Source organism: Cricetulus griseus (genome assembly GCF_003668045.3).
Source record: "Cricetulus griseus strain 17A/GY chromosome 1 unlocalized genomic scaffold, alternate assembly CriGri-PICRH-1.0 chr1_1, whole genome shotgun sequence".
NCBI lineage: Eukaryota > Metazoa > Chordata > Mammalia > Rodentia > Cricetidae > Cricetulus > Cricetulus griseus.
In genome coordinates, this window is record NW_023276807.1 from 213,030,438 (window position 1) to 213,054,127 (window position 23,690).

The following is a 23,690-nucleotide window of genomic DNA, read 5'->3' on the forward strand; positions in this document are numbered from 1 at the left end:
CTGAGAGCTGGAATTAAAAGCATGTGCCACTGCACCCAGCTAAGATGGTGATAGAAGCATAGGCAGGAGCATCTCTGTGAGTTTGAGGCCAGCCTGGCCTACAAAATGAGTTCCAGGACACCCAGGACTGTTTCACAGAGGAAACCCTGTCTCCCTTGACTTCTCAAGAAACCATGTCAGGTGACTTATGAAATATCTTAGATACTCTAGTAATCACTACACATAGCACATATTCAATTTTTTTTTTTTTAAGCACTCCAGTTTTCCATCACGTGGGTGCTCTGTTTTACATTCAGGTTTCCATGAGTGGCCATCTGGGTTGCCTTCAATCCTTTGTTACTAAAATATACAATAAATAACCCTGTGAGTATGCTATTCATTTGTGGAAGCTTATGCTCAGTGTAGAATCCTCACAGCACGAGTACGGAACTAAAAGTGCATGTCTGTTGTATTTTTAGCTTTCCCCCCAAACCTAAGGATTTTATATTCCTTTAGAGGAATACAGGTGCGCGTGCGCGCGCACACACACACACTCACTCACACACACACACACACACACACACACACACACACACACACACACACCTGGTCTCTTTTCAGTTTAAGTGTTTTCAAACTCTTGGTATTGCAGGTAATTTTACAAACTGCACTTATAAATGAGCATGAACATCTTATGTTTACAAGTCATTTTCATTTTTTCCTGTGAATTATTTATGTCTATCCATTTCCATTTTTGTCTATTGGATTTAACAATTCTAAGCTACAGGGGCTCCCACTTACAGTTTCTTTTAGTGCTTGAATATTTTTAAACAAATCGGGTTAGGTCCACTTTGAAACAACCAATTCCAATGGCAGGAAAAATACCAAATGAACCTTAAAAAGCTAAGGTGGCTGAAAGTAAGGAATTATTAAAAATGAGGGTGGCTGCAGAAACCAGGGACAATTTACTGGCCAAATCTGGGACAATTTAAGCAACAAAATAAATATTAGACCAAAACTCATAAAAATGGGACTCAGCACTGCATGCTCATGGTAACAATTATATCAACTAAACAGGGAGATTAGACAAGCAAGTTGGTGCAATGAGTATAGGTACTTGTGACCCAACACGGCAAACCCAGAACAGACTCCAGCAAGTAATCCTCTGTCCTACACACACACACAAACACACACACACACACACACACACACACACACACACCAATAAATATATAGAAAGGAACGTTATTCCTGCCTATAGAAGTCTATCTAATAAATATAGACAAAATGATGGCATTAGAAAAACTACCATGGGGGGGAGGGGGCTGGAGAGATGGCTCAGAGGTTAAGAGCACTGACTGCTCTTCCAGAGGTCCTGAGTTCAATTCCCAGCAACCACATGGTGGCTCACAACCATCTGTTATGAGATCTGGTGTCCTCTTCTGGTGTGCAGATATATATGGAAGCAGAATGTTGTATACATAATAAATAAATTCTTTAAAAAAAAAAAAAGAAAAGAAAAACTACCATCTGGTAACTTTTTTTTTCAAGAAAGAATCTTCAGAGGATACTACAAGAAGTTCAATCAAAGTACCAAGAACAGATGGTTTCCAGTTTCAGTGCTTCCTTACAGCACACCTGTCTTAGGTTGAGCTCTGTGGAATCAAATGTTGTGCTGGCTGATTATTATTATTATTATTATTATTATTATTATTATTTGCCAACTTGACATAAGCTAGACTGATATAAGAGGGAACCGCAGTTGGGAAACTGCCTGTGTAAGATTGGCCTGCAGTAAGTCTGTAGGGCATTTTAAGTTGTGAATGACATAGGAGCTGAGCAAGGCAATAAAAGTGTTCCTCACTGGCCTCTGCTTTGCCTCTTGCCTCAGGAGCTCCTGCCCTGACTTCTTTCTATGAAGGACAGAGATGTAGATATTGCTGTGTAAACTAAATAAACCCTTTCCCACTCAACTTGCTTTTGGTCATGGTGTTTATCTCATTACAGAATAGAAACCCTGACTCAGCATAAGGCAGGAGCTGAGACAGAGCTTAAGGTGCAGCCTATTTCCTAGGGGAAACATGACAGGACGAAAGGATAAGCAAATCGCAAGGGAGCCAAGGGAGCACTGAACTGCAGCTCAGGCTCCGCAATGACAACACAAGAAGCTCCGCAGGGAGCAGCCCAGCTGCGCCTCTCAGCCTCTTCCAGCAGGCTGTGCCAGGAAGGGTGTGACCTTGGATGAGCCAAGTCACACTGAAAAAGCTTGGCTGCTGCCTGCTGACCACACTTGCCATAGCTGAGTAGCAAGTCCTTCCTCGAAGGCAAATCTGTATACCGGAGCCCTAAGTCTACCAGAACACCAATTACAAAGGAAAACTGCACCTTTAATAGATGAAAAACTTGGCAAACATCATCTTTCAAGTGGTGACCAAAGTTAAAAATGACACAGCATCACTTCTGCAGCATTCCTGCTAAAGTGTAATCATGAGGAAACTAAAGATAAACCCAAACTGAAAGACATCCTACAGGGCATGCCTGTGTTTTTAAAAATGCCATAGTCAGACTCATAAAGACTGAGGAACACTTCAGGTTAAGGCACTAAAGAGGAATAGTTATAATGTATGAGCCCTTATGTATTTGCAGTGCTGTAGATCAAACCGAAGGGTCTTGTACATCCTGTACATAGTGAGATGGGGACTCACTATGTAGTAGACTGGCCCTTTGCTCACCACTTAACTCACAACTCAAACTGCTCTTGAACCACTCACTACAAGCTGGCCTTGAACTCACAATCCTGTCTCTGCCTGAGTGCGGAGGGTGCAGGCATGGACTACCATGCCCATCTTTAATGTATAACCTTGACTGGATGGTAGAGCAGGAAGGGGAAGAAAGTTATGCTGTTTGCAGAAAAGGGACTCAAGTGGGAATAATAGCATTATGCAAATTAAGCTAATGCAGAAAGACAAATGTTTTTTCTCACTTAAGGTTCAAATGTGGCAGTAGAAATAAACTGTCTAGGGACCAAGGGGAATAATGAGAATATCAGAAAAGGGACTTCAAAAGGATCATAAAGTAGAATAAGTTCAAATTATATATGTACAAAAGCTTGGGGAAAAAATCTCAATATTCACAGTAAACGGGCATACAATCCACAGCTCACTCTCAGGAGACAATGACTGGTGGGCCCATAAGGGAGGAATAACAACATGCAGGAAATCTGGAGGAGACTACACAGAATTCTTCACATTACTCTTCACAAGTGAAAGTAAAAGGTCAGGACTTAGCTCAGTGAACAGTGCTTGCAAAGCAGGCCCCAGGCCCCAGCTTCAATCCCCGGCACCTCAGAAGACAGACAAGAGAATAACAGAAGTAAACACACTCAAGGAAAACCAGATTTCATCCATGTGTAATCAACCCTCAAGAGTGAGGCATGCGATTGATTTTTCTCTTACTAGATACTTAAGCAGCTGTCCCATCTTCTCCTCCAGGATTTGAGCTGCTACCTTCACCGAATTAGAGATTTTAAATATTGTCTATTTTTAAATACAGCATTCTGTTCCACTGCTAATATATCTGTCCATTCAACAGAATATGTAATTTTTACAAACATACTATTTGGGAGCAATTTTAGATGCTCAACAAAACTAGAAGAAAGCAAAGTTGTCATGGACCCCTAATTGCCAACTAATTACAGATACCAGTTTTAAATCTGGTGAAGATCAGGGTGTGGTGGTGCACAACTTTAACCCCAGAGGCAGGTGTGTCTGTGAGTCGAAGGCGAGCTTGGTCTATAGAGCAAGTTCCTGGACAGCCAGGCTACACAGTAAGACCCTGACTTTGCTTTTCTTGAGGCTATATTGTTAAGAGTGGAAGAAATTCCCTAGGTAGCAATGGAATTTCTAGCCTGGGTGGAGACCTAACATTCAAGTTGGGCTGGTTTTGTCACTAGCTAAAGGACCACCCCACTCACATAGTGAGATACTGGGTGGTTCTTTGCCAGAATCCCTGCCCCTAATTTATGGATAGCAGGCAAGCAGTAGGTCCTCAGGTCTGCCTCCTTTTCAGAAGTACTCAGTTTTCTGGACTTTCCTTCTTTCTACCTCTTTCCTTAACTCTGTGCTTTCCCTTCAGCATTTTGGGCTTCCTGACCCTTTCCAACATAGTGCTGTCTGCCCTCCGTTTGTCTCCTTAAGGCGGCTGCTGAGGGTTACAGCCTGCCTGCCCCATAATTTCTCTTTTAAACATAATAAATTTGTCATGTGCTTCTATTTGAGTTCATTCTTCAATTTTTTTTATTGGAGAAGAACCCCAAGGGGAACCAGAATTTCCTCTGTATCAGTATCTTAAAAAAAAAAAAAAGAAGCCTGGTGAGGTTGGAAGGCCTCACCTAGCATTCACGAGCCTCCTTTCTCCTAGTCCAGCTTGTTTGTTTGTTCTTCCTATTTTAGGCTTTAGAAATATAGCAATAAGCATGGTGCCCAGTGAGAAACATACCTATGTCAAATAGTCACCCGTGTTACTAAAAAAGGGGCTGTAAGGATAAAAAGTGGTGAAGGAGGAAGCATTTACTGTATGGGGGAGGTCAGAAATACCCTTCCTTGGGTGACTTAACAGAGATGTAAACATAAACCTCTCCACAGGGAGGAGCAATGTCCAAGCAGAAAGGGGAAGCAGAAGGGTCCTCAGGTGACCATGCCTGGGCTGACAGGTAGTTTATTATCTGCAGCAGAAGAAACAAGAAAGTCAGGACAAGTAGGCCATGGAAACAGCTGGATTCACAGCAAACTGGAGAGCAACTGGAGACTGTGAAGCAGACACTTAAAAAAATTCAATCAGCCGGGCGGTGGTGGCGCACGCCTTTAATCCCAGCACTTGGGAGGCAGAGGCAGGCGGATCTCTGTGAGTTCGAGACCAGCCTGGTCTACAAGAGCTAGTTCCAGGACAGGCTCCAAAGCCACAGAGAAACCCTGTCTCAAAAAAAAATTCAATCTAGCTACCTGGAGGGGTGGTGGTAAAGGAATAATGTCAGGGGAAGATATGAAAGGCTCCCACACATCATTGATCTCAGCACTAATGAGGTAGAGGTAGGTGGATCTCTTGTGAACTCGAGACCAGCCTGGTTTGCATAATGAGCTACAGGCCAGAGCTGGACAGTGAGGGCCTGTCTCAAGCAAGCAAGCAAGCAAACAAAAAAGCACACTGAGTACGTGTACATGATATTAATTATGGTCACTGTCTTAGTTAGGGTTACTGTTGCTGCGATGAAACCCCATGACCAAAAAGCAAGTTGGGGAGGAGAGGATTTCTTTGGCTTACACTTCCACATCATAGTCCATCACTGAAGGAAGCCAGGACAGGAACTCACACAAGGTAGGAGCCTGGATGATAGGCCATGGAGGGGTTCTGCTTACTGGCTTGCTCCACATGGCTTGCTCATCCTGCTTGATTATAGAACCCAAGACCACCAGCCCAGGGATGGCAAGATGCTCTACCCAAATAGACTGGGCCCTCTCCCATCAGTCACTAATTAAGAAAACCGACAGCCAGGCAGTGGTGGTACACACATTTAATCCCAGACTTTCAAGGCAGAGGCAGGCCGATCTCAGTGAGTTTGAGGCCAGGCTGGTCTACAAAGCTAGTTCCAGGACAGCTAAGGCTGTTACACAGAGGAAACCCTGTCTCAATAATAATAATAATAATAATAATAATAATAATAATAATAATAATAATGAGGAGGAGGAGGAGGAGAAGGGGAAGTAGTAGTAAATAAAATAAAACAAAATCTTCCTTCTTTAAAAATGCCAATTCTCAAGATCTGGATCTCTCTCTTGTAGAACCCTACCCTGAAATAGTAGCTTTTACTGCTGACCTCTTATTTCAGTATTTCAGAGTAGGTGCTCATCCGATCAGGGCTATGTGCTCCATAGTCTACAACATGTAAGCTTATAGGAGGAGTATTAGTGCTGACCCCCCTACACTGTGGGGGCTCCTCTTAGACAACACACAGAATCCTGACACTACTAGCACTGTAACAGCAAAACTGGCATACTTGCAATATAATCTTTAAAAAAATTTAGCTAAGAAAAAAAAACATGAAAAGTGTTTCACATGGAAGGAAGGCTCTGGGTTTGGACTACAGCACAGCAAGCAAACAGACAAATCATGTTGTCTAAATTAGTATTCTCAAATATCAGCTTGGGGAAAGAAAAAGAAAAAGAGAAAATCAAGGGGGAATTCCAATCTAAAACTAAAACTCAGCATTATTCCTGGTGCTTTACTTTTCCACTTATCACACCCTGAAAGCCCGAACTTAGACGAACCACTTCCCAGTCAATTTTGTTCTAAGTAATGTCCTTCCACTGGCTCAGTTCACTTCCTTCATTTGTAGACACACCTATGTTTGGAGATACTGAGAGAAAGGAGAGCAAAGGAAATGTTCCCTCTATGCCAATTAACACATAGCACTCCTCTATTTACATTCATTTCCCTTTATTTGGAGAGGCAAGAGTGAGTCAAGGGGCTTACTGCCAAGCCTGATGATCTGAGTTCAACCACCCCCAACCCACAGGGTAGAAACTGAGAACCAGCTCCTAAAAGGTCAAATTCCAGACAGACAGACAGACAAGACAGACAAGACAGACAGAGACACAGACAGAGACACAGACAGAGACAGACAGACAGACAGACAGACACACACACACACACACACACACACACACAGAGACTTTAAAAATAAAGGGATTGATGAAATAAAAAAATAAGGACTTCATTTCACTGTGGGTATTTTTGAACAAAAACTATTTTCAAGTTAAGCTATGCAATCTGTAGCTAATTCACATTTTTTAGTGTTCCTCCAGGAACTTTAACTAATAAGGATGCTGGGTGGTGGTGGTAGCAGTGGCACGTGCCTTTGATGCCAACAGAGGCAGGTAAATCTCTGAGTTCAAGCCTACAGAGCAAGTTCCAGGACAGCCAGGGCTACACAGAGAAACCCCTGTCTCAAAAATTAAAGAAACATTCAAATCCAGTCAATTCTAATTGACTCAACAATTTTAGCAAACATTTTGGTATTCAAAAAGATGAGTCTAAGTCATTAATTCAACAAATTTACTATTTGGAAAGGTATTACATAATTTATTCAAAGATAATTAAAATATACTGTTTTGTTTGGGCCAGTGAGATATAGCTCAGCAGGTAAAGCAATTGACAAATGAGCCTTGGCCCATGTGCACCTTTGTACATCATACAAAAAATAAATTATTTTTGTTGTCATTTTGAAACAGGATCTCTCTACACCGCTCTGTCTGTACTGGAACTCACTATATGCCTGTGTCTGCCTCCTTAGCGCCGAGATTAAAGGCCCAGCTGTTTTGTTCTAAAACAGAGTTTCACTATGTAGCCTAGGCTAGCCTGGACCTCAGCCTTCCACCAGCTAAGATGACAGGTACACACCGTTGCTTCTAAATCAAATGTTCTAAAGAGCAGTCATTTTCAGGATGTTCTGATTTAAAACCCTGGCAGGGGACCTGAGTTGGAGGCTAGCTTGTCTACAGTGTCACAGTCAGGGTGGTTACACAGAGAAACCCTGTCTCAAAGAATAAACACCCCAGAGCCTTTCTATGTACAGAGTTTTTTGTTTTTGTTTTTTTTTTAAGATTTACTTATTTATAATGTATGCAGTGTTCTGCCTGCAGGTATGCCTGCAATGCAGGCCAGAAGAGGGCCACCATGTGGTTGCTGAGAATTGAACTCAGGACCTCTGGAAGAGCAGCCAGTGCTCTTAACCCCTGAGCCACCTCTCCAGACCCCAGAACTCAAGCTTTAAACAAGTACTTAGTTCAAAACTAACCAAATCCATCCAGACCCACAATTGAGGCCTGTAGTCTGCCATCTTTGTTTTTCCATTCTTGGGCCCACCCCATATGCTTTCCCCCAAAGAATGGCTGTCCTTCAAATAACTGTGGACTGTCTAAAATTAAAACCACATCATTTTTTGGGAAACAAAGGGACTGCCTTTTCTGAGGCTTTCACTTGATAATGCTGATATGAGGTAAGCACAGAAAACAGCCAGTCGCTATAAAACATATACTCAATTATTCACTGTCACAGACAGCAATGGCCTAGGAGATTCTGATGACAGAGAATCTTTCCACGTTAAAGACAATCTATGTGAATAAGTCCTTTTAGTATAAATAATGTGATGCTATTCGAATTTTTAGTCCTAGAAATCGGGTTAAGAACTGCGTGGTAAAATTAAATAAATAAATAAATAAATAAATAAATAAATAAATAGGGGAAGCAGCAAAAGTAAAAATAAAGCAAGGCCTTAAAACTAAAGGTATAAAAAAAAATACAAGCCTTCAAAATAAACAGTAAGAAAAGCTAATTGTGCTATGCACCTCTCCTTCAATTTTCTGTGCCTCAAAACAACATGTTGTATGAGTTCAGCACTGACATTCGAAATGAACGTTTAAAAGGGTCAAACACAGGCTGGCTCTCCCTTTGCCCCCGGGCTGGGTCCTCACTGCAGACCTTGGAGACACACCTCCCTTCCCTGCCCGCAGGCCGCGCGCTTCTTCTCGCGCAGTTTGGTGAGAAACAATCTGGGAGAGGCAAGATTTCATTGTTGTTTGTTGTTGTTTTTAAAGCAAAATGGACCTCGCGAGCCATCTATCTATGAAGGGCGATTTCTCCAAAGGAAAGGCCTCCGTGAACATTTCGTCACAGAAGGGTGGGAGCCCCAAGGCGACCGCAGCCACCCGGAAGCTCGGGACGTGGGCGGCGCGCAGGCCCGAACTCGGGACCCCACGAGCCGCGAGCCAGAACCCTACAGGCAGGGAACCGCGGGCCGGAACCCACGGCCAGGGAGCCCACCGGCGGGGAACCGCGGGTCGGAACCCACGGCCAGGGAGCCCACCGGCGGGGAACCGCGGGCCGGAACCCTCGGCCAGGGAGCCCACCGGCGGGGAAGCACAGGTCGGGCCCACAACGCGGCGCCGCAGCCTCGGCCTGCCTGCCGCGCCTCCCGTACTCACACACGCACAGCTCCACCACGTACGCGTAGTAGGACCAGACGACCACAAAGGTGATGAAGAGCACCGGAACCCAGCCCACCACGCGCTGGCAGCAGCGCCAGAGTGTCCAGGGCGCCATGTTCCTCCGGTGACCCTCTGGTCCTGCTCCCCACTGCTGCGCAGGGCGCCAAGACCCCCGCCGATCTTCCGCCAGCACCCCCTCCCCCGAGGCACGGCCGCCGCGAGCAAAGGCGTAGGGCGACGCCGCAACTCCGCCCCTCCGGGAGCCCGACCCGGGCCCGCCCCCGCTCCCGCTCCCGCTCCCGCCCCTCATCCCGCCGCTCCGCCCCTAGCCGGGCGCGGGGCTCTCCCTGTAGGGGGTGGGGCTTCCCGGCCGAAGAAGGCGGGGCCTGGTGTTAGGGCGGGGCTTCTGCTCAGGCCCGCCCACGGGATTTGGGGAGGGGTCTGGGTGTGAGAAGCCGCCCAGGGTGGGTGATGAGGGGGAAGGGGATCTGCATGTGGCGAGGAATGAATCCTTAGCTGCCCTGTGAGCCTTGGGTGGCTGTCTGGGTTAAAACTCTTCCCCTGGGGTCTTCAGGACCCAGACAAGTTGGGTTCCTTTTTATATAAGGCCATGCCCCACTCTAGCATGCAAACAAGACTATGAGACTCTTATGATTCTGATGTGTTTCCAATGAAGAATCCCCGAGATAATTTGGTCCTCTCCGGCCCTTCCCCCCATGTTTTGTTTGAATTGTTAGGTGCCTGTGATTTAAGGTAGAAGCCATATACAGCAGGTCAGTTTGATTTGGAGCCCACATTTATGGTTACATTGCGAAAGCGGAATATATAAACAGCCCTTTCCGGGCGTTGTATTTTCAAGTGTATTTACTGCAGGAGATTGCTAAGCAATGACTGTCATCTTAGTAGAATCTAGAAGCCTCGCTGTGAAGCATCATAATGCACAGTCATTAGAAAAATTCCAGACAGCCGGGCGTTGGTGTCCCACGCCTTTAATCCCAGCACTTGGGAGGCAGAGGCAGGCGAATCTCTGTGAGTTCGAGGCCAGCCTGGTCTCCAGAGTGAGTGCCAGGATAGGCTCCAAAGCTACACAGAGAAAACCTGTCTCGAACCCCCCCCCCAAAAAAAAGAAATAATTCCAGACATTCTAGAAAAAGATAGTACATTCATTTATTTGCTTTGTATGTGCATGTCCATGAACCAGCTCACATATGTATGGGGGGGGGTGAGGACATTTTACTGGAGTGATTTTCTCCTTTACCATGTGGGTGCTGGGATCAAACTCAAGCCAGGTTTTCCACACTGCATCTCACTAGCCCCAGACAGCATGTTTGGCTTTTTTTTTTTTTTTAAAGGTTTATTTATTTACTTGGCAGTGGGCATGGTTGCACATGGCTTTAATCCCAGTGCACTCAGGAGGAAGAGGCGGTGGATCTCTGAGTTTGAAGCCTAGAACAAAACACACTAGAACTACATAGTGTGTGACCCTGACTCAATAAATACATCTTTTTTTTTTTTTTTTAAATGAGTATTTCTCGGCAGGTTTGTCTGTGTACCACACGGGTACCTGGTACTGAGGAGACCAGAATAGGTCATCAGAGTCCTGGAACTGGAGTTACAGGTGATTAAAAATCACTAAGTGGATGCTGGGAACTGAAACCTGATCCCCTGCAAGAGCAGCAAGAGCATCTCTCTGACCCTCCTGCTACTACCATGGCAATTGGTTTCAGAGTGAGATTTTAGTTAGTTACTGTTCACTAAAGTCTCCAGGAAAAACGCAACTGCTTTTATAGTATGAAAGATACTTAGTAAAATGAGCATTAGAAGCATTTGCCAGCACTGCCTGACTCAGCAGTCGTAATACTGTTTTTTCTGTCAGTCTTAATTCTATCATAAACATCCCCATAGACACACACACACACCTCACCGGGGACTTACTACCACACCTGTACTTGAGGTGGTCGCCCACTGGGCTACTCCCCTAGCTTCCAGATTCCATATTGAATCTTACTTTGAAGCAGACTTTATGGAAAACTGGCTGAATTTTATCCACCTTTGCCACCAATATGTGTTAGAAAATTGAGGCTAGGCTATTTCACACATTTTATTACTTTAAAGAATAGTGTGTGATGGTTAAATATTAATTAATCCCAACATGTGGGAGGCAGAGGCAGATGGATCTCTGTGAGTTCAAGGCCAGCCTGGTCTATGGAGTGAGTTCTAGGACAGCCAAGGTTACATGGAGAAACCCAGTCTCAAAAAAAAAAAAGAAAAAGAAAAAGAAAAAAAAAACAATAAAAAAATCTGAGGGCTAGGATTGGTATATAATAAATGAAGCCCCCTTTTCTTCCTGCTGTCTCTCTATATAAAACTATGCTAAAGGTTATACCCTTCACAACTTCTCTGTAAAACAAATAATTTCTCTTTGTTACGTCATTTTGCTTATAACCTCTGGGCCCTGCACAGCTCCAAAGACTGGCCTAATTGGGCTATCTTAGGGTTTATCTTGCTATGAAGAGACACTATGAACCATGGTAACTTTTTTTTTCTTTTTCTTTTTTTCACCGTAACTCCTATAAAAAAAAAAACACTTAATTGAAGTAGCTGGCTTACAGTTCACAGACTTAGTCCATTATCATCATGGCAGAAAGCAAGTCAGCATGCAGGCAGGCATGGTGCCTGGGAAGGAGCTGAGACTTCTTATATCTTGACCCAGAGGCAACAGGAAATGGTCTGAGACACTGGGTGTGGTTTGAGCATATATGAGACCTCAAAGCCCATCTCCACAGTAATACCCTGCCTCCAACAAGACCACACCTACTCCAACAAAGCCACACCTCCTAATAATGCCACTCCCAATGGGTTTATATTTATACCAACACACGGGGCATCAAAGGAATAAAGAAAGGACAGCTATACAAAAGAGCTGACATTGGGTGGTCTTGGCTCTCTGATAAACAAGACTCAGCATACTATGTCTTAGTCAATACTCTATTGCTGTGTAGAGACACCATGAACACAGCAATTCCTTTTCTTTGGGGGGGGGGTCGGGTTTCAAGACAGGGTTTCTCTGTGGCTTTGGAGCCTATCCTGGCACTCGCTCTGGATACCAGGCTGGCCTCGAACTCACAGAGATTCGCCTGCCTCTGCCTCCTGAGTGCTGGGATTAAAGGCGTGCACCACCACCACCCAGCTCACAGCAACTCTTATAAAGGGAAGCATTTAATTTAGGGCCACTCCCTAGTGACCAGCATCCAAACTCTATGATGGTTCTTAGCCAAACCATCATATCCTGGAAACTCAGTGTGTTTAGTATATATAGCTGAACAAGGAGGCAGGTTTAGCTAATCTCTGTGGGGGTGCAGTCTTCAGTCCATTAACATCTGGGGGGTGGTGTAGGTGAAAGTTTCTGTCCTGCCAGCAACTCCCAAATAAACACACTGAGACTTAATATTACTTACAAATGCTCGGCTGATACTCAGGCTTGTTACTAGCTAACTCTTACATTTAAATTAACCCATATTTCTTATCTATGTACTGCCATGTGCCTTAGGGCTTGTTACCTTATTTTCTACACACCCTGCTTCCTTGGCAGCTGGCTGGTGTCTCTCTGACTTTGCCCTTCTTCCCATCGTTCTCCTAGTTTGGTTGTCCTGTCTATAATTCCTGCCTGGCTACCAGCCAATCAGCTTTTCATTAATTCAAGTGACAAATCTTCACTGTGTACAAAAGGATTATTCCACAGCAGGGGGATTACAATGGATATTTTCTACTTTCACTGTCAACATTTTTACTCCAACCATAAGAAGATTTGCCATCTCTCTGAGCCCGCCCAGGGAAGGCTTTGTCAGTCCCATGGGGCTGAAGCATTAGTCCTTAAATGGCTGTGCCCATGTCAACAACACACATTCACTAAGGATTTACTCACTCCCTACATATAACACTAGCTACAAAAACATAACAGACCACACAAGCTAGAGCAGTGGTTCTCAACCTTCCTAATGCTGTGACCCTTTAATACAATTCCTCATGTTGTGGTGACCCCCAAGCCTTAAAATTATTTCCATTGCTACTTCATATCATAATGTATATTTTTGGAGATTAAAGATTCATGAAGGGTAGTGACCCATAGGTTGAGAACTAATGAACTAGAGGCTTAAAACAATAGAGAGAAATTCTCTAAGTTCTGGAAGCAAGAAATTCTAAAACAAAACAACAAAAAGGATACAAATATAAATTTGCAGGGGAGGGTTGGAGAGATGGCTCAGTGGTTAAGAGCTCTGGCTGCTCTTCCAGAGGACCCAGGTTCAATTCCCAGCACCCACATGGCAGCTTACAACTGTAACTCCAAAATCTGACACTCTCCCAAGACATACATGCAGGCAAAACACCAATGCACATAAAATAAAAGAAAAAAAGTCAGAAGAAACAATGCAGGGGCTGGGGGTGTGGCTCAATGGTAGAACACAGACCCCTCACAGGAGAGCACCCTTCTTGAACCTCAGGAAAAGAAGCCATTAGCTCAGAAGGCATAGAGACGCAAAGAAGCATCTGAACAAACAGGCCTTGCTGAGCTCCTGTTTTATTACCATTAAATAATGCCTTTCTCCTCCAATTGCATTTCCACTCCTCCATCCATGAGAATATAAAACATAATAGTAAATGCATCTGGGTGCTTCTCTGTTGCTAACCTTTTATTATAGGTGCCTCGGTGATGGAATACACAATGGATGAGGAATCATTTCTCCATGCAGTACCCACATAAAACCCTTTTTGAGAACTGCAGGAGAGCTGTGTCTTGCTTTAGGAACAAATGACTCAGTAGATTCTGTCAACTGAAAAAGGCAAGTTGAGGCACATGGAGTATGAAAATTTGGAATTAGAGGCAATTCACTGATGGTCACCAAGTGACCAGGTTCTAGACATCCAGAACTAGCATCCCCTGATGGTGTACAGGGGTCTGGTGCTTTGTAAGTTCTGTATGTGTGCCAGGGATTTTATTTGGGGCCTCAAGAAAGGCACGTGCTCAACTCCTGTCCCACTTCACCCTCAGCCCACCGGCAATAATTCCACAAAAGACAAGTCCAGATGACCACACTGACTAAGCCAATTGAAAGTACTTGAGTTCTTTAATTTTTGGCCAATGACCAGGGGCTTATGCCTCAATGTCTTTTGGTGTCAAAGCTCAGGGGTACAGCATCTATAAAGGCAAAAAACACAATTACATCAATGTTCGATGAGGGTCAGAATAGCATTTGTTTTGACAGAACATAGTTATTTCAGATGCAACATGGCAATTAATTTTGATTTATACCTTCTTCAGTTATTTAAAGTTTGTATAAATATTAACTACATTGGTTAGTACATTTGGACCATAGTCAGAGACATGGAAATCTCAAATGTGTTGCCAAGGCAGACATGACTGTTGGGGGAGTAGAGAGCTGAGAACTGCCTAAGCTATTACAAAATGAGTCTGGGCAAGATGGCCTTACCTTAGTCACTTCACATGAATGGGCTATTATAGATAAAAAATAAAAAGGATGGAGAGTGTAATAAAAGCTTGTCACAATTAGAGTGTTTGACAAGAACAGTGCTGGATGGCTATTAGCAGTGGCTCACATGTAATACATTCCCAGGAGAGAATGGTGACAAGCACTGGGTATGGCCCCAAGGCATCCACATTTCCTACCTGCCAGGTCCCAGGTTCTGTAAAAGGAACATGGACCTTAGCCCACTGACTCCATGATGGAAGTGCCATTTAGGCTGTAAAACTCATCATGTAGACAGCACTACTTGCCAATACTAAAACAAAGGCCTAATCTACCAAAGGCCATAGTTCTGGGAAAGTCTCTAAATGCACTAACCTGGCTTTTTAAGCTTCTGTAGTTCTGCTTCTGGACAACTGTTCTTGCTAACTTAAGTCTGTCAATCCAGGGCTTTTTTTTTTTTTTTTTTTTTTTTTTTGTACTTAAAAGCTCACCCTGAGAAAGGCTCAGGATACACTGGAATCCAGTATAGTTGCTGGCTGGCTAATAAAGACTTTTTTATTGGCTTAAACCCATGTCTGAGCAGTCTACTCTGGTGGAATCTGTTAATCCCAATGTCGAGAATAAGACCATTACCACAATTTGAGCCAGATTTGAAGCAAGTTTGATTTTTTTATTGGGGTGCACCCGACAACTGGCTATCAATTCCCTCCTAAGTTAGGTTAAAGACAGCAGCCCCAATCCCCCTCTTGTGCCCTTTTAAGGAATAAAATCATGAGTCGTTTTATAGAAGAGAGACAATGGAATGATAAGGAAATACAGAAAAAAAACTAAAAAACAAAAAAATCATGTGGTCCTGTGATGAGAGTCAGGGAGGGTCAGGGTATTCTCAAAAAAAAAAAAAAAAAAAAAAAAAAGTCAAGATCATGGGTTGGGGAAGGTCAGATTCTAGGAAACAGAGAAACTCAGCTCTTATAGTAAATAGAAAGTTCTTTTTAACAATAATAACATAATGGTTCCTACCTTCAAAATGGAGTCAGGCAGGTTCAATACCCCACAACAAGTTCCTGTGTTACTCAGGGTTCCCTTGAGGAACACAAGCAATGGGAATATACCTATTCAGATTCAAATTAGTCAGCTTTTTTTTCCCTCCATTTTTAAAAATTTAAATTAGAAACAAGATTGTTTTACGTGTCAATCCCAGTTCCCTCTCCCTCCCCTCTTCCCCTGCCTGTCACTAACACCCTACCTATCCCATACCCTTTCTGCTCCCCAGGGAGAGTGAGGCCTTCCATGGGGATCTTCAGAGTCTGTCATAGCCTTTGGGATAGGGCCTAGGCCCTCCCCTGTGTGTCTAGGCCTCCTCACTGACACCCACATTCATGGGGTCTGGATCAGTTCCATGTTGGTTTCCCAGCTATCAGTCTGGGGCATTAGTCAGCTTTAAAACAGTAACAACAGCAGAGCCAGATTTGAAAGCTGAGAACCTGGTTGTTACTTGGTCTTGAGGCTTTGTATCTCAGTGGCCAGAGAAGTACCACAAGAGCTGTCTTTCATAGGCTCCCTCATGACAACCCTTAGTTGCTCAGTCCACAAGGCAGGGTGCCTCAGCAGTCCAGTCCCAGTCTGGTGCCAGAAGCCTGAAGGTTCCTGAGGATTGGCTCGTCCCTAACCTATGTTGATGGCTTGGGAAAGCTAGTTGTGATGTCAGTGAATAGAAGAGCAACTGCGGAAGGGCAAAGCGGTTGCAGGCGGGAAGGCCTTCCTTCTTCCCATGTTAATCATGGCAATCAGAACAGTTGTTCAGGAGGGGATCCACACTCAGGTGATTCTAATTTGTAGCAAGGTGACATTAAACCATAATAGTTCCATCCTTAGTACCCCCAAACCAAACAAACAAAAAACAACGAAAAACAAAACAAAAAAGCTGGGCGTTGGTGGCACATGCCTTTAATCCCAGCACTCAGAAGGCAGAGGCAGGCAGATCTCTGTGAGTTCGAGGCCAGCCTGGTCTCCAGAAGGAGAGCCACGATAGGCCCCAAAGCTACACAGAGAAACCCTGTCTCGAAAAACCAAAATAAATAAATAAATAAATAAAATAAAAAATTTAAAAAGAAATCCTTGAGCTGGAGAGATGGCTCAGAGGTTAAGAGCACTGGCTGCTCTTCCAGAGGACCTGAGTTCAATTCCCAGCAACCACATGATGGCTCACAACTATCTATAATGAGATCTGGTGCCCTCTTCTGGCCTTCAGGGACACATGCAGACAGAGCACTGTATACATAATAAATAAATAAATCTTAAAAAAAAAAATTAAAAAACAAAACAAAACCAAAAAACCCCAAGAGGCAAAGAGTCTGCTCTGAAGTTGCTTTATCATCATCACCATTATTATTATTATTATCATTATTAATTTTTTTTTTTTTTTGGTTTTTAGAGACAGGGTTTCTCTGTGTAGATTTGGAACCTATCCTGGCACTTGCTCTGGAGACCAGGCTGGCCTCGATCTCACAGAGATCCGCCTGCCTCTGCCTCCCGAGTGCTGGGATTAAAGGCGTGTGCCACCAACGCCGGACCATTATTAGTTTTGTTTTTGCTTGTTTGTTTGTGAGACAGGCCTCCACATGTAGCTCAATCTGACCCTGAACTCTCTCCGTCCTCCTAGTTGTTCTCTGCAGTGTTGAACTGACAGGCATGTGCCACCAAGCCTGCCTGTATGTGTGATCTTTATACATTAAGAGCCCACAGGCAAAATGACTAGATGAACGTCTTGGTTAGTGTTCTCTTGCTGTGAAGAAGCCATGACCCAGGCGATGCTTATAAAGGAAGCATTTAATTGGAGCTGGCTGACAGTTTCAGAGGTTCAGTCCGTTATCACCACGATGAAAGGCAGAGAGGCATGGCACTGGAGCAGTAGCTAAGAGGTTTACGTATTGATCCACAGAGAGAGACAGATGTGGGGAGGGGAAGGGGGGCACATGGTGTGGGCCTTTGAAACCTCAAGCCCACCCACAGTGACACACCTCCTCCAGCCAGGCCACACCTTCCATACAAACTTCAGTACTTACCTCTATGAGATTCCTGAGGAAATTCCAGTTTCTGGGAGCCAGCATTTCAATAATCTGATAACCAAAGGGGCTCAAGTGTCCCTTTTGGCTCACCTTCCCTACTGCCAGGCCTGGTACACATTTGGTAGCTAACAGACCCAAAGCTTGATGGGCATCCAGTCTTCTCCAGACCACGACTTTGCTGAATGTGAAAGTGACATTTGATGGTGTATTTCTACACAGAGGATGAAAATATGTGGTAGTTTTAGATTCTGATAGGTTCCCGCCCTTTTTTTTTAAACTTCTGAAACCATCTTAGTTTTATAGATTAGTTGGAAAATCATTACAGAGAATTTCTGTAGTGCCTTCCCCCAGCTTCCCCCAATGTCAGCTTACATAACTTACCAAATATTTTCCAAACTCAAAAATTAGCAAGGATCTGTCCAACAATATAACCTAATTGACACACTCCACTGGGATGTCACAGCCCCCTCCACAGCCTGTTTTCTGTCCCTGGATTTCTATGTGTGTAGGTGTTGGGCTCTAGGGCGGCTGTGGTTTCTCAATCTTTGTTTTGCATGAAATACACTTGGAAAAGTACTGGCCAAGAGTCCCAGAAAGACAACACAGTATTCTCATTTGTGTGTGGATTCAAAACAATGAGATTCACAGAAGCAGAGAGGAGAATGCTGTTTACCAGAGGGTGTGTGTGTGTGTGTGTGTGTGTGTGTGTGTGTGTGTGTGAGAGAGAGAGAGAGAGAGAGAGAGAGAGAGAGAGAGAACGTTGGTCTAATGCTTCAGTGAGACTAAGTTAGTCTTGGTGGCACAGCATGGTGATCATGATGGTATTTTTCCATGTTTCAAATTGTTGAGAGTAAGTTGCAAATGATCTAACTACAAAAATTGTCTTTGAGGCGACATGTGTATGAGTTTGATTTAACATTTCACTTTTTGTGTTTATATATGCATAACACACACACACACACACACACACACACACAATCACCCATACCTCAACATATGTATAAAGTACATTTTGGCCCATTTGCTATATTTAATTTAATATCACTGTGTATGTAGTCAAAGGATTATTTGGTGGCATCAGTTTTCTCCTTCATCCTTTAAGTGGGTTCCAGGGATGAACTCAAGACACAAGGTTTTTGAGGCAGGTGCCTCTTCTTGAGAAACCATCCTGCAGGGCCCCTTCTCCTATTTACTATAAAAGCCTTAGAAAGTCCCTCAAGTGCCAAAGCTCCTCTAGTTTTAAAAAACATTTTTTCAATTTTGAATGGAGTGGGCTATTGTGGAATTTGAGGACCAGTCCACGAAAGAACGAGAGAATGAGAGAGAGGGAGGGAGAGAGAGAGAGAGAGGGAGGGAGGGAGGGAGGGAGGGAGGGAGGAAGGAAGGAAGGAAGGAAGGAAGGAAGGAAGGAAGGAAGGAAGGAAGGAAGCAGCAACACGGAGGCAGAGACAAGTGGACCTCTGGGAATTCAGTCAGCTAGGTGTAAATGTTAAATTCCAGGCCAGCCAGGGTTCCACAGTGAGACCCTGTTCCCCTCCCCACTCCACCCCAATCCAAAACAAACAAGAAGAAAAGTGCTGTTGTTCAGGTAACTTGTAGAAAGACCCTCAATTTAGGTACACTTGATGATGAGTTCTCATGACTACACAGAGTTTGTGAATTTTTTAAAGGTTTATTTTATTGTTGTGTGTGTGTGTGTACCTGTGTGAGTTTTTATGTGCACCATGAGGGTGTAGGTGCCCACAAAAGCCAGAAAGTATAGGATACTCTGAAATGGGAGTTACAAATAGTTGTGAGCCATCTGATGTGGGTGCTGGGAATTGAACCTTAGGCTGTCTACAAGAGCAGCAGGGGCTCTCAACCACTAAGCCATCTCTTTAGTGCCAGGAGTTGTGAATTATTGGAAAGGAAATCACATAGGCAATATGCTGCACTCGGGGCATCATGCTAAGGGTATATATGATCTGCACAAGACTTTCAGTACTACTAGGCTTTGTCTTAAGCAAGGTGCCATTTCCTTCTGTATAATAAAGATGTGTCATTTTCATAGCACTTGCTGTGAAGACTAAGTGGCAAGTTATATATAATATATGTATATAGGGATAAGTTTAGTAAGAAATAAGTAGCTGAGCATAGTGGCAGACACATTTAATCCCAGTACACAGGAGGCAGAGGCAGGCAGAATAAAAGAAGAATTTGGGGACTGTCTTTGTCTTTTCTTGGATCTTTCTCTCAAGGTGTATACCCTCTCATAATTGTTATACTTTCATGGTTGCATTCCCCAGCATGTGTACATACACAAGCAAACATTTCTCTGCTAACTGTTTATGTTTGAGTCCCACACAGCCAATGAAGACCTGCCTGACAGCAATCCCTGGACACCCTGGAAAGAAAATGGGCCACACTCCTTGACTGCACTGGATCCAACTTGCTCCATTTCAACTGACACTCCAGCCAGATGTTCCGGTACTGACTTCAATCAAGTTGAGGATTTCAATCGAGATCTTCAATCAAGCGAATCCCATCTAACATGGACTGGATACAATCCATTCAAGACTTTCACTATACTAACATTTTCTTCCTACAGGACCCCACAAGGCTATTGTCGTCCCATTTCAGCGGGAAGTAACTTGGAGAATGCTACATCCCCTTTCCCGATTGTTGTTATTTAGGATAGTGTATATATCTAGTTAGGGATAGCTTCTTATTGTTTATTGTTGGGATTGGAAGGAGGTGTTCAGGCTTGGACAACTCTTTCAGATGACTTTAGGGTTTAGTTAAAATAGATAGTTAGGACGTGACAAAGCAGATTGTTGTATCTTCTTATATTTTACCTTTATGATTGTTAATTTTGGATACTTTACACTGTTAAGTTTTAATCCTCTTTTAGACTAAAAGGGGAATTGTAGGGGAAGCTGTAGCCACGCCTACTTAGGGACTGGCTACAGGTGTGCCTGACCACTCTTGAGAGGGCGTGGTCAGGGTGGTGTAGAACGATACTTGCATGGGACTGCGTTTTCTCTTTCGGTTTCTCTTTTGTACTTGCTGGACAGACTGCTGCCACACCGGCTGGCTAGGTTGCTCTGTAAGTAAGGCTTTTCCCTATTAAATACCCTTGTATTTCTACCTGACTCCGTGTTGGTAATTTCCCACTATAGATCTCTGCAAGTTCAAGACCATCTTGGTCTACAGAGTGAGTTATAGGATAGTCAGAGCTATATAGTGACAACTTGTCTCAAGAAGCAAACAAAAACAAAATTAAAATACTTCACACAGAATTCACAGCAAGGCACAGACTATTTCAAAGGCCACCTGAAAGAAAATACTGCAGTGACTTTGGGCTGCTTTGCCTTGGTGAGTGTTTACCATCTCAGGGCGGAGCACCTGCTACTTGCTTTGGGCTGTTTTAAAAGAGGAAGGAAATGGACTTTGACCTTTGTTCTTAGTGTGGTGGTTTGAATGAGAACGGTCCCCAAAGGCTCATATGTTTGAATGCCTCATCTCTAGTTGATGGAACTATCTGGGAATGATTAGGTGGTGTGCCCTGTTGAAGGAGGTGAGCTACTGGGGTCTGGCTTTGAGGCTTCAAAAGCTGGTTGGTCCACTGTATTTTCTCTCTCCCTTCTTTGTGGTTGTGTCTCAAGATGTGAGCTCTCAGCTGCTGCCCCAGTGCCATGCCATGCCATGCCATGCCTGCCTGCCTGCCTGCCTGCCTGCTGTCATGCTTCCCACCATGATGGTTATGAACTCTAGCCCAATGAAACTGCAAGCCCACAATAAGCACTTTTTTGTAGGTTACTTTGGTCATGGTGTCATATCACACAATAGAAAAGTAACTAAGACAGTCTCCCTCTAGGTAGGTATCATTTTTATCTCCTAGCACATAATCTTTTTTTCTTCAAGACAGGGTTTCTCTTTGTAGAGCAGGCTGACCTCGAATTCACAGAGATCTGACTGTCTCTGCTTCCCGAGTGCTGGGATTAAAGGCATGAGCTGACACTGCCCAGCTGCACATAGTAATTTTTATCAGAGTCTACAGTAAGTATTACAATAGAAAATTTGATTTTTAGAAACCAAGTATTTAAAAAAAGATATTAGGGAATTTTAATCAAAGAGAACCCTGAGTGACACAGAGAAAAATCCCTTTTAGAAGCACCTATCATGTTCAGGGCCTGGGCACAAGGGCAAGAAGTTGGAGCTGTTGCAATCTAGAAGCTTGAAGGAACAGTCCTGCCTGCTCAGGAAAGGATGCCTGGAGGTAGGAGCTGGTGTCTCTGGGGGAGGAGTGGGGAGAGGACAGACAATGAAGCTGGTTCTAGGCTTGCCAAAAAAAAAAAAAAAAAAAAAAAAAAAGGCAGCCAGAGACTGGTACCAGAAGCTTCAGAGACTAGATACATCAAAGGGCTTGTTTTCCAGCTCCAGGCTTGCAGCCTCCCTTGTGCTGCTCACTGTGGGCAGAGCCCAGGATGCTGGCAGCAGGTGAAAGGAACCAGCACCTCCCATCACTGCCTAACATCACCGTGTGTTTGGAAAAAGAATGAGACACAATAGCTTTGCCATCAGCAGGATTCTGCAACTTAATGTATCCACTCACACTTTAAACGGCTGCCTAGAATTCAATCATTTAATCCACTTATCCATTTTCAGAGTGCTGGATAGTTAGGTGATTTCCAAATTTTATTATCTGAAATGATACTGCAATGAATAGTCTTTTCCTTTTCTTTGGATCACAAACTTCTGTAGTCAGGGCTAATTCATACAGTTATGACTCATATACATACTTGAGAAAAGATTCAGTTTTTAATTTTTCTGGGCCTTACTGTTTCTTTCAAAATCAAATAGTTCTCACAAATATTGTGCAAACCCGAGTGTTAGAAGCAAATGTTCATCTCATTCTTCTGGAAGGACAGAATCCTACCCAAACAAAGGTGAGTCCCTAGCAGGCTCATGGGACAGTGTTCAGTACAGCTTTGGTGGTGGTGACACTGAGGAAGTCACTTCACAAGGCCAAGGTTCATTTCCTTCCTCTTCAAATATAGCTGAACGCAGGGATGAGGCGTTGGTTCTTCTGAGAGCTGGTAAAGTCTCCACAGCCCAGCATTGTTTCCTTTTAGGTGGCCTTTGAGAGATCCTGTGTGAACATTCTCATGTGGTAGAGCCTGGACGTGTTTTTGGAATGCAAGGGTGCCATCTTGTGGAACTTTTGTTTTGAATTCCTTTTATCTGAAAGTGATTGTAGAGATACTGCAAGCGGTCTGTGCCATCACCTTTTCTTTTTGCTTCATCTACTCTATGGCACTGAAGTGGTTGCCCTGTGAATTGCACACCACATTTTGAGAATATGCATTTTGTTTTTACAATGATCCTTATATTTTTGGTTGTGAGTCTAGCCTTTAACAGCTGAGCCATCTCTTCAGCCCCTTAGGATGATTCTTAATGTGTCTAAATTAAAAAGTATTTTTAATTAAACATGTTTTAGTTTATTTTTTTGTGTGTGTGTGTGGGTGGGTGGGAGAACCATCTGGAAGTCACAAGGTAACTTTCGGGAGTCAAGTTATTTCTTTCCACCATGTGGGTCCTCAGGATTGAACTCAGGTTATCAACCTTGGCAACAGGTGCCTTTAACCACTGACCCATCACATAGGTCCCAGAACATTGATTGATTCATTTTTGAAACAGGGTTTCTTCATGTAGTCCTGGCTGCTTGCAGCTCTCTATGGTGACCAGGATGGCCTTGAATTCAAAGAGATCCTCCTGCCTCTGCCTCCCCAGTGCTGGGATTTAAGGCATGCGCCACCATACCTGCCACCCCTGAATTTTTAAAAGAGCTGCACTTTATTTTATTTTGCAGTGCTGGGCTGCAAGAATCAAATGGAGCTCTGAACATATTCGATTCCTGAAGTTTAGTGCTTCATTTGCCTGTGCTGCCCTCTCTACCCAGCTGTGTGCTTATTTACAGTTTACAAAGCCCCTACTATGTGCCACAAGTGGTTTGAGGTTTCAGAAACACAGCCAGTGAGTACAAACATGGACTTGCACTTGTGTTGGGGAATTACATTCTGATTAGACTAACAGTATCATCAGACAAAAACTCCATCTTCACACTTTCAGGAGAT

The 23,690-nt window shown here is 43.8% G+C and overlaps 1 protein-coding gene across 5 annotated transcripts in view; it reads right to left on the bottom strand.

Annotated features, from left to right (window-relative positions):
* Zdhhc20 (zinc finger DHHC-type palmitoyltransferase 20) overlaps window positions 1-9,257 on the bottom strand; it is a 58,028-nt gene extending 48,771 nt beyond the window's left edge. For 2 of the 5 annotated variants that reach the window (XR_004772258.1, XM_027390455.2), the window contains exon 1: window positions 9,018-9,257. Coding sequence is in view for 4 of the 5 variants with exons in the window: in XM_027390455.2 (XP_027246256.1) it covers window positions 9,018-9,135 (118 nt within the window). In the remaining variant the exon portion in view is untranslated. The remainder of the gene's footprint in view (window positions 1-9,017) is intronic. The other 3 variants (XM_027390451.2, XM_027390449.2, XM_027390452.2) reach the window with 2 other exon arrangements.
* Between the last annotated feature and the right edge of the window lie 14,433 nt (window positions 9,258-23,690).